General features: G+C 46.1%; 7 protein-coding genes across 7 annotated transcripts; 2 read left to right on the forward strand and 5 right to left on the reverse strand.

The window, feature by feature from the left end:
* Positions 1–135: 135 nt before the first annotated feature.
* Positions 136–603, reverse strand: FPOAC1_005544 (uncharacterized protein; the record flags this gene model as incomplete). Its single annotated transcript, XM_044850069.1, has 2 exons — positions 136–318; positions 370–603. 2 exons carry the CDS (start codon positions 601–603, stop codon positions 136–138), a joined length of 417 nt encoding a protein of 138 aa, XP_044708779.1.
* A 742-nt stretch (positions 604–1,345) lies between these two features.
* FPOAC1_005545 (uncharacterized protein) lies at positions 1,346–2,927 on the reverse strand (the record flags this gene model as incomplete). Its single annotated transcript, XM_044850070.1, has 3 exons — positions 1,346–1,938; positions 1,990–2,553; positions 2,612–2,927. 3 exons carry the CDS (start codon positions 2,925–2,927, stop codon positions 1,346–1,348), a joined length of 1,473 nt encoding a protein of 490 aa, XP_044708780.1.
* A 1,414-nt stretch (positions 2,928–4,341) lies between these two features.
* On the forward strand, positions 4,342–5,760 carry FPOAC1_005546 (uncharacterized protein; the record flags this gene model as incomplete). The annotated part of the gene is made up of 5 exons (XM_044850071.1): positions 4,342–4,560; positions 4,629–4,945; positions 5,015–5,262; positions 5,322–5,461; positions 5,566–5,760. The coding sequence occupies 5 exons, from the start codon at positions 4,342–4,344 to the stop codon at positions 5,758–5,760; spliced, it is 1,119 nt and encodes a 372-aa protein (XP_044708781.1).
* A 436-nt stretch (positions 5,761–6,196) lies between these two features.
* Positions 6,197–7,051, forward strand: FPOAC1_005547 (uncharacterized protein; the record flags this gene model as incomplete). The annotated part of the gene is made up of 1 exon (XM_044850072.1): positions 6,197–7,051. One exon carries the CDS (start codon positions 6,197–6,199, stop codon positions 7,049–7,051), a length of 855 nt encoding a protein of 284 aa, XP_044708782.1.
* A 171-nt stretch (positions 7,052–7,222) lies between these two features.
* FPOAC1_005548 (uncharacterized protein) lies at positions 7,223–8,412 on the reverse strand (the record flags this gene model as incomplete). The annotated part of the gene is made up of 2 exons (XM_044850073.1): positions 7,223–7,687; positions 7,738–8,412. The coding sequence occupies 2 exons, from the start codon at positions 8,410–8,412 to the stop codon at positions 7,223–7,225; spliced, it is 1,140 nt and encodes a 379-aa protein (XP_044708783.1).
* Positions 8,413–9,133: 721 nt separating this feature from the next.
* Positions 9,134–9,820, reverse strand: FPOAC1_005549 (uncharacterized protein; the record flags this gene model as incomplete). The annotated part of the gene is made up of 1 exon (XM_044850074.1): positions 9,134–9,820. The coding sequence occupies one exon, from the start codon at positions 9,818–9,820 to the stop codon at positions 9,134–9,136; it is 687 nt and encodes a 228-aa protein (XP_044708784.1).
* A 703-nt stretch (positions 9,821–10,523) lies between these two features.
* FPOAC1_005550 (uncharacterized protein) lies at positions 10,524–10,870 on the reverse strand (the record flags this gene model as incomplete). The annotated part of the gene is made up of 2 exons (XM_044850075.1): positions 10,524–10,614; positions 10,671–10,870. 2 exons carry the CDS (start codon positions 10,868–10,870, stop codon positions 10,524–10,526), a joined length of 291 nt encoding a protein of 96 aa, XP_044708785.1.
* Between the last annotated feature and the right edge of the window lie 3,050 nt (positions 10,871–13,920).

Here is a 13,920-nt window from a genome sequence, read left to right on the forward strand (position 1 = left end):
GAGCTTTTCAGTAGATTTTGAGTCGTGCTTGAAATGAACTGATGAATGATTTGTTCCTATCTATTACCGTCTATTGATCATAGCAGACGGGTATCATAAAGCTATTTTCCCATTAAACTTTTCGTGATAAAACCCTTACAGGCGCGACTTGGTGTCTTCCTCCCGACCCTTCAAGTTAGGGTGAGCGTCGCGAACAGGTCGAGTGACGACGTAGAAAGCGAAACCCTGAGACTTGGTAGAGAACTGAACCTTGGAGCCGACATGGAAGAAGGCAAAATCACCAGCTGTGAGGTGGTGAGTAATGCCAGTAGCCTCGTCCTGAGTAATGTCAGTATTTGGTGAAGTTGACCTAGACCGAGAAACGCTTACCAGAACATCAACCTGACCGCTCAAGACATACTTTGACTCCTCAAAGGTGTACTGTGCCGGACGGGAAGGGCCGGCTTCGATCTTGTAGAAGCCAGAGGTGATGTGAGCGGGGGAGTCGGTCTTTGTGCGGATGGTGTGGAAGTCAGCTGTGGTGGCGTTGACACCGTTGGGCAGAGGGATGTGCTCAAAGCCAGCGCCCTTGATGACAGTGAGAGGTACAGGGTTTCCAGACATTTTGACTTTGTGGAATAGTATTTATGGATGAGAGAATATGTAGAGATAAGAAGGGCAATGAAGTATAGAGATAAAAAGATAGGGCTTTATATACGTTGAGATACAATAGGAGATAGTTCGGCAAGTGCCCCGATGCTGGAAGCACGGAAGTAGTCCCGGGCTCCACACGGGATCGGAACCATAACAGACATGTATATATATGCTTGGTGTCACTGTCTTGCCTTTCTTCGAAACAGAAAGTGGTTCTTAATTGAATTTCCCTTGTCCGACATCCCCTATCAACTAATTGCCATGTACAATAATAAAACCCGATATGCATATAGAAGATTTGAGCCATAATTGACCTCCTCCGTGTCCGTGTTAGCGTGGCCATGTGGATAGACTTGGCTTCCGTCCTCCGGCATTTCTCCCACGTGATCGGAGACCTGTCACAATTCCGGAGGGGTTGGAACGCCATCAAAGCTACCGGTTGGTTTTCAACAATTCTCAACAGAATGGAATGATGCCATTTGATGAACAATCAACATCCTCCAGTCGATCTATGTATCTCAACTCATGTCAGTGTGGCGATAGCCACGTAGCTTATGATACCTAGCTCAAATTTCAAGCATCATAAGCTAAGGCTCAAGGACCCAAGATAGTCTAGTTGATATCACAAATCTCATTAACTGGTTGAGCTCATAGATAGTGGTAAGGATTATAAGTATATGGGAGCATGTCGTCTATCGATCTGCTAGCAATTCTAAATATTCAGTCTGGCGTGCGTAGTCACCGGCGTGGCGCGAATCATCAAAGGATTCTTAATCCACAGGGCAAAGGCCCTTTGATCTGCCCAATTCCTGCTCTCCTCAGATAGTTCGAAATCAAAGTTAAACAGAAGCGTTGCGAGAATGAGTCTCATCTCATGCATCGCCATATTCTGACCAAGGCAGTTGCGTGGCCCGAACCCAAACGGCTGGTGTGCTTCGAGGGCATCACCAGCATACTTGGCTTCCGTCTTGAGCCATCTCTCAGGAACAAATCGATTAGCATCTTTGAAATTGACCTCGGAGCGGTATGTTGACCAGTGGTGAACCGATACACGTGTGTCAGCCGGGATGAATTTGCCGAGGATTTGCTGGCCACCCGGGGAAACGACACGGGGACTACCGATAGGGACCGGAGGATAGACACGCAAAGCTTCTTTAATGCAAGCATTCATGTACTTGAGCTCTGCCAAGCGCTCGAATGTGATATCGTCTGCTTTTGTGAACTTGCCCCGAATTTCCTTGAGGAGGATGTCCATCTTGTCAGGACAGCTGAGAAGATAATAGAGACAGCCGCTCAAAAGTGTAGCTATGCCATGTTAGTGTCAATCATGGGTCTTCTTCAATATTTCAAGCTTACCTGTAGTCTCAGAACCAGCGAGCATAAACAACTCTGCATTAGAATGCATCTCCTTGACAGTAATTCCCTTGCCCTCTTTTGCCCCTAATGCAAGGTTCCAAACGTCAGGCTGATCAGACCCATTTTCTAACCGGCGATTAACACGATCTTCCGCATGCTTGCAGTGTGAGATACGCTGCTGTGTAACAGACTTGGGCTCGAATCGGGTGAACAGCGCGTTGAGAATCGGGTAGTAGTTGATCATGGATGCAATCGGCAACATCTTCAGCGACTCAAAGATTGACCTTACCCAAGGACTGTACTCATTCGTGGCAAGAAGATTCAGGTGGTCTCCAAAACAGAGTTCAGCCATAACATCGAATGTTGTAAAATTAAGCAACTGACACATCTCGACTGGCTTAGCTCCATTTTCACCGACCTCTGAGATTTTGTACATGAGAAGATCCGAGTACTTCTGGAAGAGAGGCTCTTGTTGCTTCAATGCGCGCTCAGAAAACGCAGGAGAGAAGAGCCTACGCATGCGTGTGTGGTTCTCGACGTCAGTTGTAAGCATGCTAGGAACACCTATCAAACTTGTAAGTAACCAAAGCTCGGAAAATGATTGCGAGTGAGATTAGCTGACCATTCACTGGCTGAACAGAAAACTCCTGTGCCTTCTCAGAATCCTTCGGCCCATGAATGTCGCTCCACGCCTGAGCAGCAGCATAGCTTACGTCTGTCGGACCAAATCGAACAACAGGTCCATACTTGTCGTGCAAAGATTTCATCCATTGCACATCTTCGCCTTTGAGAGCCACCAGCCAATAAGGAATCCTTGTAATGCCGCAAATCTTAGGACCGGGTATACTAGCTAGCGGGTGAAATGCGATGTAGTAAATGCTTGTGCAAATGATGTAGACGATAAGCAACCCTACCGTGGCAGTCAGAGCGCTGAACATCGTGACCGGAATAGAAAGGGAAAAAAAGCAAACAGACGAGGCGAAACGAATCTTGACGATGAGGGAGCTTGGGTGGCTTTATGAGAGGGGGCGGTACGTCTCGAATCGAATTCAACCAACTGATTGTGACGCTGGATATGTAATGGACTTAATTGGTGCAGTCGCTTCCAGGGGTTGTGATAGTAGTTAGTTATGTACCTGCTCCGGGACCTTGGACTCTCGCCTCGGGGGATCCATATCAGTTAGCGCCAACAATTGCTTATGTTTGTCAAAATGAGATTCGTTAGTTCATCTTGGCGACTATTTTTTTGCTGGGCAGCTGGGGTCTCTATATCTTTTTCTACTTTGTTGGTTCTCAGGAAACTAATTAACATCTATAGCGATGTCTTTGTTGAGTTAAGATTATTATTTCTGAATGATAAAGATGCAAGGATACGTCGTGAGCTACTATCTACAACCATGATGGAATCCCTCCTTATCCTGAAAGAGTCAGGGATTCAGTATCCGTAATAAAGTTCAGACTAAGGTAAGGTCTTGTAGGGCCCGCAGGCAGGGGTTCCAAAACCACTAACAGCTGAAGGATCCAGCCACAAAGCGACATTGGACGGCGAAGAGGAATATCAGGTCATGCTGGCTGGACACGGCTCGACTATTTCCGCCAACTGCCGACCTCCCTTTATTGAAGACCAGTGAAACCTGACGATGGCAGTCGTCGTAGTTGCGTAATGAGCCAAAATATCAATAGTGAGATGTGATGAGATGAAGGTATTAATATAATTAATGACACTTGAGCCTGTTTACTAGTCTAGTTCCCTCGCGAGTGTGGAAAGATAACGGCCGCTAATATAGCTTCCGTCTAACGTTGTAATATCTCATCCCACTCGGTCCATGGTTCAAAGCGTCGACAAGTCAGTAACTTGGACTGGCTTCGAGTCGAGTCTAGCTCGCATCCAACTACAGACTATTGACTATCTAGTCTGGGGTGCGGAGTAGCCGTGCAGGGCTGGAAACGCCTGTTCAACAGTCATGGTAGACAGGGCTACCTGTTCTTAATTTAATCATGAGGCGTTTTGCTCATTTCTTATCATAAATCTGATGGGTATTGATGACAGCGCCAAGGCCGAGCAAAAGCAAAAAGCAACGCGAAGGGTCATGGCAAAAACCCGTCAGCGAGTCAGTTAAGCATGGCAGGGAGTCCAAACACTGAACCGACCAAGAACTGTACATGTACCTGGACGCTGCAACCCCGTACCAGGGTCAGCGTGGGGATTGAAAAATCTCAAATGCCGGTGCTGGGTTATAAGGTAGACATGAACCTGCAACCCGGATAATATTTATTTTTCGTATTCTTTTGGAGACCATACACGTACTTGCCTCTAGGTCCAACTTTGTCGGCTATAGTCGAACGTTGCTCATGGCTCAATCCATGACGGGAGAGCAGATCAAGGCTCTAGTTGATGCTCTGCCCCCTTTAGAACCAAAAGACTTGGGACCGGCAGTTCAGGGGTTCGCATTGGCTTTCGGCATCACTAGTGTCGTTGTGCTATGCCTTCGAATTTACGTTCGCGCGGGATTATCTGATGTATCACCACGGCTTTTAGGCCTTGAGGATTACCTAGCAATTCTATCGACCGTAAGTACCCAGTGCTAGTCCTCTCGATCTTGTTAGAAGTATGTTGCTGACTGCGATATGATCCACAGCTTCTGTTCATACCGGCTATAGTCTTCTCCATTCTCACGACACGGTACGGCGTCGGATCCCACGATGTCAACATCCCATCCCCGCTATACCTAGTACAAGCCACCGAATATCAGACCTACTGGGAGATCTTGTACTTCATCTCGTCAACCATTATAAAATGCGCCATCGGGCTTACGTGTATCCGAATCGATATCCGAAGACGAATAACCATCCCTATTTATATTAACATGGCAATTATGATCATCGTGACCATTCTCGCCTTAGCATATGTCTTTGCCAACTGCACACCATTTGCAGCGACTTGGAACCCGGCTTTGTATGTCTTACCACTGGTTTAAACACCACGAGATTCTAAAAGCTTGAATTTGCTAACAAGCATCTGTAGGGGAACATGCCAGAAGCAGATTAGTCTACAGACTGTTAGCTACATCGTCTCAGCCATACAAATGGCAACGGATTGGGCATGCGCCATTATCCCCTGCTTCATCGTAGCAGAACTGCAGATGACAAGGCGCAGAAAAGTCTCTGCTATTGCCATTCTTGGCCTTGGTGTTTTCGCAAGTGTCGCTACTTGTATCCGTATGCCATATCTGAAGTACTACGATGTTGCAAAATATCCGAATGAGACAGCATGTACGTGTTTACTATCGGTCATTTAGAACTGGCCAGCGTACTAACACCAATCTCTTTAGACCATCTTGCAGTCATCAGCATCACCTCCAACGTCGAATGCTGTCTGGGAATGATCGCATGTTCGTTACCACCTCTACGGAAACTATTCAAATTCTACTACGGTTCTTCTCACGAGGGCAACTACCAGATCACGGGCGAAGTAAGTCATTTGCAATGCCGCAACCTATAATACTCTGCATCTGCATCACTGCTCAAGCGCAGTCATTTCTTCTGGTACGACATGGACTAATGACAATCCTCCAGAGCGATCGCGCAGGCAACTCCAATCTTGGCATAAGACTCGACTCAGTTCATGGTCAGAGAGGAAAGTTCCATGCTTCGGCCCAAAAAGATACCGCACGTACTCGAGACAATGAAACGGATGACGATAATTCTAGCAGTAGGGGGATTATCCGCAAGACGGAGATTACTGTTAGCTCTTCAGATTTTCGCGTCTAGTCTTGGAAAAACAGGGAACAAGTCTTTATGCAGCATAAAAGTCTAGAGATAGATACGATCATGAACCGTAATATCACCGTATATACTTTGTGGAATAATGTCAATATTTGCTATACTGTGAGGTCCCCATTCCATGAAATCACTAGCTTTAAGTTGAAAAGTGTGTCTGGGTTGCTATGTGGTGATAAATTTTGCAATATGGGAAAGCTTGATATAAAGCGTTTAAATCCAGAAGTTTATTGTGACCTTGATCTATTTCCGGAAGGATATTGTTAGGAAAAACTTTACTTACCTAGGAGTTGACAAATAATTTAACTTGAGTAGCTAATTTCTCAACAAACTATATTTTCTCCAGGTATATTTAACAAGTCTGTAGTCCCATGACTTCAACTTACTACTGCAGGCATTACACAATTCTCACAACCATACAGCAAGGATGTCTTCCCCAGCACCAGCTCATGGCCCCTTGGCAGAAGATGAGGCTGTAGGTTTCTGGATGCAAAACCGAAGCTCCGTATTCTGGACACACCTAAGCCTGCTCATTCGACCAAAGTTGAGACTGCCATTAAGCAATCGACCTGCAGCGATACAAGACAGTTACCTGCTCAATCTACCGATAGACTGCCTCCGACAAATAATTCTGCTTCTCGACATCAAATCACTCTTCAGGTTTCGACAGACGGCTGTCACAACCAAACGGGGGGTCGAGAGTTTATGCGAGTTCCGGAATGCCATAGAGCATGGCTATGAGCTATTAGGTGCTACGTTCAAGTGTATGGTTGCCGAGCGTATCTCTCTCTTTGAGTTCAACTATGAACTATGCAACAAGAATTGTGTTTTATGCAACAATGTCGCCAACTACGTAAACGTACAGACGTGGAAGAGGGTCTGCGATCGCTGTGTTCACGAGCAAGGTCGTCCAGGTTGCCGGGATGATTTGTTTGGTCGAATTACAAAGAAAACAATTTTATTCGACTACCTCCGTCACCAATGGCCCTCAGGCAACTGGTTGAATGATTCGGGCAGGTTTCGCTCACCCAACTTGCTATATCCTGAAGAGGATTTGATCAGGATACCACATTGGAACACGAAAACCAACCTGATGGAGTATGGGATGTCATGTGTTTCTTGTCTACAACAGGGGGAAGAGCCCGCGTGTGTTTACGATAGACAGGGGTTTTTAGAGCATTTCCATCAATGTGAAGGCGCTCAAAGGGAGTGGAAGCAACATTTGAGGGAAGGATTACGCCTTTGGAGAAACAGCTATGCCAGTCATAAGTGTTTCCGTTAAACGAATCAATATAATAATCCTTCCAAAGGTATTCAAGGCTAAAGTGAAATGAATGAATGACAGCATGAAGTTGTTGAACTATGCTAATGATCATGTACAAAAATGAGTCGATATGGGCCTCAAACTTTCCCAGCCGAGTTGGAGAAGTGACCAACAGTGAATGGATATTGCTTAGCAAGAAGCAACGCTGGGAACGTTCTGGCAGCTGTCGTACTTCTTACCACCGGAAACCTGAACATTGGACCAGGTCCAGTTAGTGCAAGCTCCCTTGCCACAGACAATAGCAGCATTCTTCCCCTTGGAGTCAACGGCATTCTTGCCCTTTATGTTCTTAAGGGTGAGGCTGGTAATAGGAAGACCGCTGGTAGGGTTGCCGTGAAGGTCACCACCGTCGTAGTTCTGCTCGACGAGAATGCCGTACTTCTGGATCTTGGATAGGGTAATATCGGAGTAAGTGACCTTGTTGATCTTGCCGGTGTGGTTCTTGAAAGCCTTGACGCGGATACCGTTGGCCGAGTTGGTAACTTCAGAGTTGAGGAATTGGACGTTGTCAACGACGTTGTCATCGCGGCCTCCGACGCTGCCGATTGAAAGACCGTGACCACCATGGCAGTAACCGTTCTTGAAGATAATGTTCTATTATGGTTAGCAATCTCTCATCTCAGAACCTTGCCAGTCGAACTTACCTTTCCAGAGTTGACAGCAACACAATCATCCTGGTTGTAGACCTTGGCGCCATCAATAGTGACACCAGTAGAGGAACCAATGTCGAAGGCATCTGTGTTATGACCACCCTGAGAGTCACCAGCCTTGTTATCGAGGGTGAACTTGTTGATCTCGAGACCGTTAACGCCGTTAATGCTGACAGCCTGGACAGGGGTGTTCTTGACATAAAGGTTGTTGATCTTGGAGTCGGTAAGCTTGTGAGCAGAGAAGAACTTGGGCTTCGTAATGCCACCGTTTCCACCCTTGCCATCCCAGTACTTCTCTCCACCAGCGTTGAGAATAGCACCAGATCCTTCAACTGTGATCTTGTTTCCAGAGATCTTCATAAGAGGGCCCTTCCACTCCTTGTAGCCCCAGGTTGTAGTGCCTTTGAAGATGACCTTGGTGTTGTCCTTCAACTTGCTGAGATCGAGAGTCTCGCCACTGGGGACAGCGACATTATCGAGGACAATAGTGGCGCAAGAAGCCTGAGATTTGCTGGCCTTGGAGGCACCGCCGGAGCCGGAGAAGGTGCAGCTGCTCGCACGCTTGTCGTAGGCGTGAACATCGGGAGCCTGGGTAATGGCCGGAGCTGAAGGAGCGGCGACAGCGCTGCCAGCCAGGGCAGCCACAAGAACGAAACCGAGCTTAGTCATGCTGAAGATGATAAAATGGCTAATGAGCGTTGAAATGAACGAATGTGTTTGTCAAGAAGTCTGAACCTTTGACCGGCAAATGGAATGTGCTAATGTGTGTTGTTTTGTTTCTTGTATCTGGATTCTTGCAACAGCCTTATATACGATCGTCTTACATGAACGCCGAGCCAGAGAATGCATGGCCAAATCCCGCTATACCCGAGCTTCTCTCCTTCGAGAAGCATCATCACTATTAGATCTGTAATGGAGCTTGTTTATCCTCCAATAATACAGAGCGCCGAGCCGTCAATACGGACCGAGTTAAATGAAAGGGCATGGCCTGAGAGTATAGATCCTGCACGGATTTCAATGTAGACCGACAAGAGTGTCCACTTCCCCATAGCGTTGAAGGATGTGGATATCAATCGCCGCGTGTTCCGGTGGACGGGTGGAGCGTCTCATATCCGCGATGGCCGAGTATCCGGAGTAGCGCTTCTTGGCGGCTATCAAATACTTTGATAGGTTCGATTTATCCGTTTCAGGATATTCAAAGTCATCCGAACTTGAAAATAACGTATCATCATATTATCGGGTTTCTTTATTGGGCAAGGTAGCTATCCATCTTCTATGAGGAGCCAAGTCTACCTTGTGTTCAGTCAATGGGTCAGTTCTACTATATTGACACTGCAATGATGAATGATAAAGACCTAAGGTGAAATTGCTATGAAATAGTCCATCTTCATCATGGGATACTTGATTTGTTGGTAGTATCATCTCCCTTCACATCCAGTCTCATCACAGCCGCATGGCCCTTTGTAGAGTCGGACTCAATGAACCAATAATCGTGCACCAGTCCAAACCCAGATTTCTCATAGCACTTCATTGCTGCGACAGACTCAAAGTTAACGATTAGGACCAGCATGACCTTGTTCTCGTCATGTGTTCCAGCCACAAATTGCTTGGCATATTCAACAAGTCTGTTCGCTAGACCCTTGCGTCTCTGAAGGGGAGGCACGTAGATTGCGTTGAGGACATACGCCCATTTGATGTCAGTTCCAAGTGGGCCAAAGTCGAGGCATCCTGGCTCAAAATTCTGCTGTTGTTCCCATGTTTTCGCGGCCGTCATAGCGTCGAACGGGCCGCATGAGACGAGTGAAGCAAGCCATGGTGAGTTGAGGATCAGCGAAAGGTCACTCACTGACCCAGTATCGGGGTTGGAGACGATGACGATATTGACCACAAGCGGGTTGCTAAAACGCGCCTCCCATTTCTCCTTTGGCAATTCAACTTCCTCGGCGTAAGTTGAGCTGAAGGACTGTGGAGATAAGTCTAGTGCTGATAATCTGAAGGATCTGTACTTGTCGATGAGTTTGTCCCATTGAATCGGGTCAGATAGAGACCTTGGCAAGATGACTGCTTTGCTTGCCATGCTGTCTTCTTGAATGACTGTATTTACTTTTCTATAAATTGTTGTATGATTGTGAAAGACAAAGAGCCTTTCCTGCGTCATTCAGTATTATCGTGAACGAATTGGGACGATGAGTCACATGCCCTTCTGGGAGGATCTATGCTGACAAGGTCGCCGCTATACTATAGTCGGCTTATAGTTATACATACTCCCTGTGGTCTCCTCAAGAACTTATAGCAATACGCCAATCATTTCACAGCATAATAACTCAATCAACCACGACGCCGAACTACATTCACAAGGCAGGTATCAAGTCCAAAGATCATATCAATTAGCCAACGTACCAGCAATCAATTCACTGGTGTCTTATTCAATTTCCATCGGGTACCTCAAAATGTGACAGAATGTCAATATTGTTTTCTTTTGTTGTTTTCTCCTGTATTTTACTAGTAAATACCAGTCCAAGCCTCTCAATAAATAGAATGTACATACATTATACAGGGATCAGGTAGAGCGCGGCAAGAGATGGTAGTTGAGATATCACAGAATAGAAGGCCGTGTGTTCGCCCATGAAGAACAAATCAAAAGCCAGAATGTCTATTGTAATTCGCCTCAAAGGAGTGTCTATTTAGGTATCCGCTAGCAGGACAAGGCGAATTGTGTGAGACGTGGCCGAATTTCCAACCCAATCCTCCAAGAAATGAAATGTCAAATTGGCACAGATCTATGCCTTTGTGGGAAGATCAGAGAGGTCAATGCATCGCAGAGCTGCGAGCTGCAAAATGCTACCGACAAGTGTGGGGAGACTCTCGACACTGCGTTATCTCGGTTAGTCGTTTTCAAGACGTTGTTCTTTTTGGACTTGGCATACCAGTCAAGAAGATCACCGACGGTAGGGGGGGATCCGGATCCAAGGTTGGGGAAGCACCGGCCGATGTTGGCAACATTTCGGAGGCAGTCGATGTCGAGAGGAAGAACATCAAAATCGGGCAACTGCCTCTGCTCGACGGATGGAGGAGTGACAGCCGCAATGGCCATGGCAGGAAGAGCAAGGATGAGAGAGGCCTTCATTTTTATGATGTGATTGGGAAGGATGTGAGAGATCAGAGTAGTTGTTGTTTGGAAGTGATGATAGAAGAGTGTGATTGTGAGTGCTGATGATGGAGTACTGAAGCAGGATGAGTGCCGTCTTTTATAGATTTCGATATCGTAGGAACTTGCCTCTCAAATGGGGGCTGATTGAATAGTCTTCTCAAGAGGACAAATTTGAACACGTTTACATCTGCATAGACTCAAACAGGCCCGAAGCTCTTGGTAGAGCGTCACCATTCGTTGAGAGACATGATTAGAGCTGCGTAACTGGTTGAGCCTGACTGACAGTTGCACATTTTCGCATCCGTCCTTCGTACAGGCTTGTGGAGCTCTACACCCGATAGCTCACATTATCAACATACACGCCGTGGGTCTGTTTTACTCTTTTGGGGCGGCAGCATGATCTGTCCGGTATGTGATATTTGTTCGGGGTAATCATCATGACACTCCCTGCAAGACTGAGACTCACATCTACTCTGTGTTATGATCTCGGCTAGATTCACAGTGGTTGACTACAGTGTGGGGATATATCATCGTCGTTACTCCGTTTGTTAACAGCACGGCATGCTTGTCGACACTGAGAATGGAATACGTTAACTGAATTATCCCTTTCACAAGATCTATCTCTATGTTTGGTCGAGCGTATCGACCAACGGACTAGAGCCTTTGCGAGCCACGTTGTCGATAAAAGCCGTTTGGGAGACGACAACACACTGGCCTTGAGGTTTTCATAATCGAGACACTAGTAGAATCTATTAGGTTTTCCGCTGGCAGGGAGGCTTTTTACACGGTGTAAATCATTGTTTTATTAAGTCTTCGCTGATATGCATCGGTGGCAGGATGAACAGAGACTTCTGGATTTGATATAGAAGACCGCCCTGCCCTCAGCCGCATTTTTGAAACCTACCCCAGCCCTAATTTTGGTTAGGTACCTGTCAAAGGCTGTCAGATGACCAATTCGTTACTCCCTGAGTGTCTTGATTGGTGAAATGCTAGACTAGGTAGTTAGTTACGCGCGGGGTGCAGATCATGTTTGTCTCGGCGCGTAGCTGGAATAGCAATCTCTCTCCCTTGCTTAGGCTATTGATGAATGGATGCATTCCCAACCACCGACGTCAATGTTTTAGAAGCTAATAGCATTCTGTGTCTCACAACTCCGCTGTCAACCTTGCTAGTACGAACAACCGCCTGCAGGCAGCGAAAAAAAAAGGCATGCGGGATCTTTCGCTGTCCCTAAACCGTTATTTGTCTGGTAGAAACAGGTTTAGATCAGTGACCAGAGCCTAGTGTCTCATCAAATTTGTCCTGAGTGGCCATAATACCAGCTCGGGAGAGACTACTCGTGCTACAGTGTAGTCTATCTAGTCTAGTAGCTCAGTCATAGCCAATCCGACTACAGGTTAGGATATACATCAGACGGCCCGTTGCGTGGCAAGGCGTTCTCATTCACAATGACGTTATGAAGGCACCAACGACGTGATTGTATCGAAAAAGTATATGTCTCGCAAGCCAAAGTTTCCGATCATTGTAGTTAATAGACCCAGCATTGCTAACAAAAGAAATTGAGGACAAGAGCTATTGGGTAAGCTTTGGTAGACAAGGGACAAGCCAGAATAATCCAGGGTCACAAGACGGTTAAGACATGATTTGTGTGTGTTTTGGCATTCTGCATTTTCAGCTGATCGGCAAGTTTTGTGACCTGAGACTTGCATCAGTTGCTTTTTTATTTGGTGATTTTCGAGGCGTAAGTCCCAAAGTATACATTTAAAATTAACTCATTAAAAAATACAGTTTTTAAACCTAGATACTGATATAGGTCCTGTCTAAAGGTATATATTATAACTCATAAAGTTAGAATTATAATAATTACTATAAAAGCTCTTATTCCTTCTAAAGGTTAGTTATTAAACACTTCCTCATCAACATCAACATCAACATACAAAACCACACAACCACCGCACAAGATTGCATCAGTTGCGAATGTAACTTGACAAAAATCTGCGAGCTGCAAGACGCTTCATCGGGAAATGATGGTGTGTCCTATAATTAAGCTGCCGCTACGAATATCGGGTGTCGTTGAATCACAAATCAAACACATATCGAAATAGCTAGGAGGGTGACAGCGGGACGGCTATCTCAACCTTAAACCTTGTAAAAACCCCGACAGGCTGATTAGAAGAAGGCAAGGGACTGACATTCTACCTCAGTGTAACAAATCTAGATTGGACCATAATGAAATATAGTAGGACTGGTTTTATCTAGGTGCAAGGGAATTTCATTACTAGTCACATCGGGTCGTCTACAGATGAAGTAATTCATCTATCTTGCCTGGTATGTCGGTCCTCGATTGACGATCTACTGGGTCATCTATCAGCGACTGTTGGCTCACGAGTTCATCATCGAGACCAAGCTAGAGCAACACGAGTAACATTGACTTGAAAGTAGATGGCTTAAGGCTGCTGTCAAAAATCCCGTAATGTGTCAATTTCTGGTTCAACCTAATCCAGTAACGACGAACACTGTGAACCCACAACAGACGCTGAGCGACAAGCCGCGGTAGGCCCTCCGTGCCTCCGAGATCCTCATCATCCTACCAACACGAGGCTGGAGTCTTACTCATGGTGATCATGCTTCCTTTCGTCTTTCCCTTGAATCAGGTCACATTCGTAAGGCATTGTTTATGATGGATGGGAAGAGCTCACCCAGCCTTGGGACTCAGTCGAAACTCGTATACCCTTATGTCATAAAGATACGACCAAGAATCCAACAAGGTACAGTCATCTGAAACAGATTGGGAGGCGTCGATGCAACTTCCCAACGGCCATTGAAGTACAAAGTCACGTTATGCTATAGGCGGAGGCCCGACCAACAGAATCAATGTCTCAGTAGTTTGACTTTGAAAGTGACAAATTATGTAAGAGGTTTACCTCGGGGGAGCATTGGGCATAATGGCCTTCCGTACCTAGCGGACTGATACATGTTGAGTACATACATAGTGACATGGGGCAATAGAGTCAGCACTAGAACCA

Source organism: Fusarium poae, chromosome 2, assembly GCF_019609905.1.
Source record: "Fusarium poae strain DAOMC 252244 chromosome 2, whole genome shotgun sequence".
NCBI lineage: Eukaryota > Fungi > Ascomycota > Sordariomycetes > Hypocreales > Nectriaceae > Fusarium > Fusarium poae.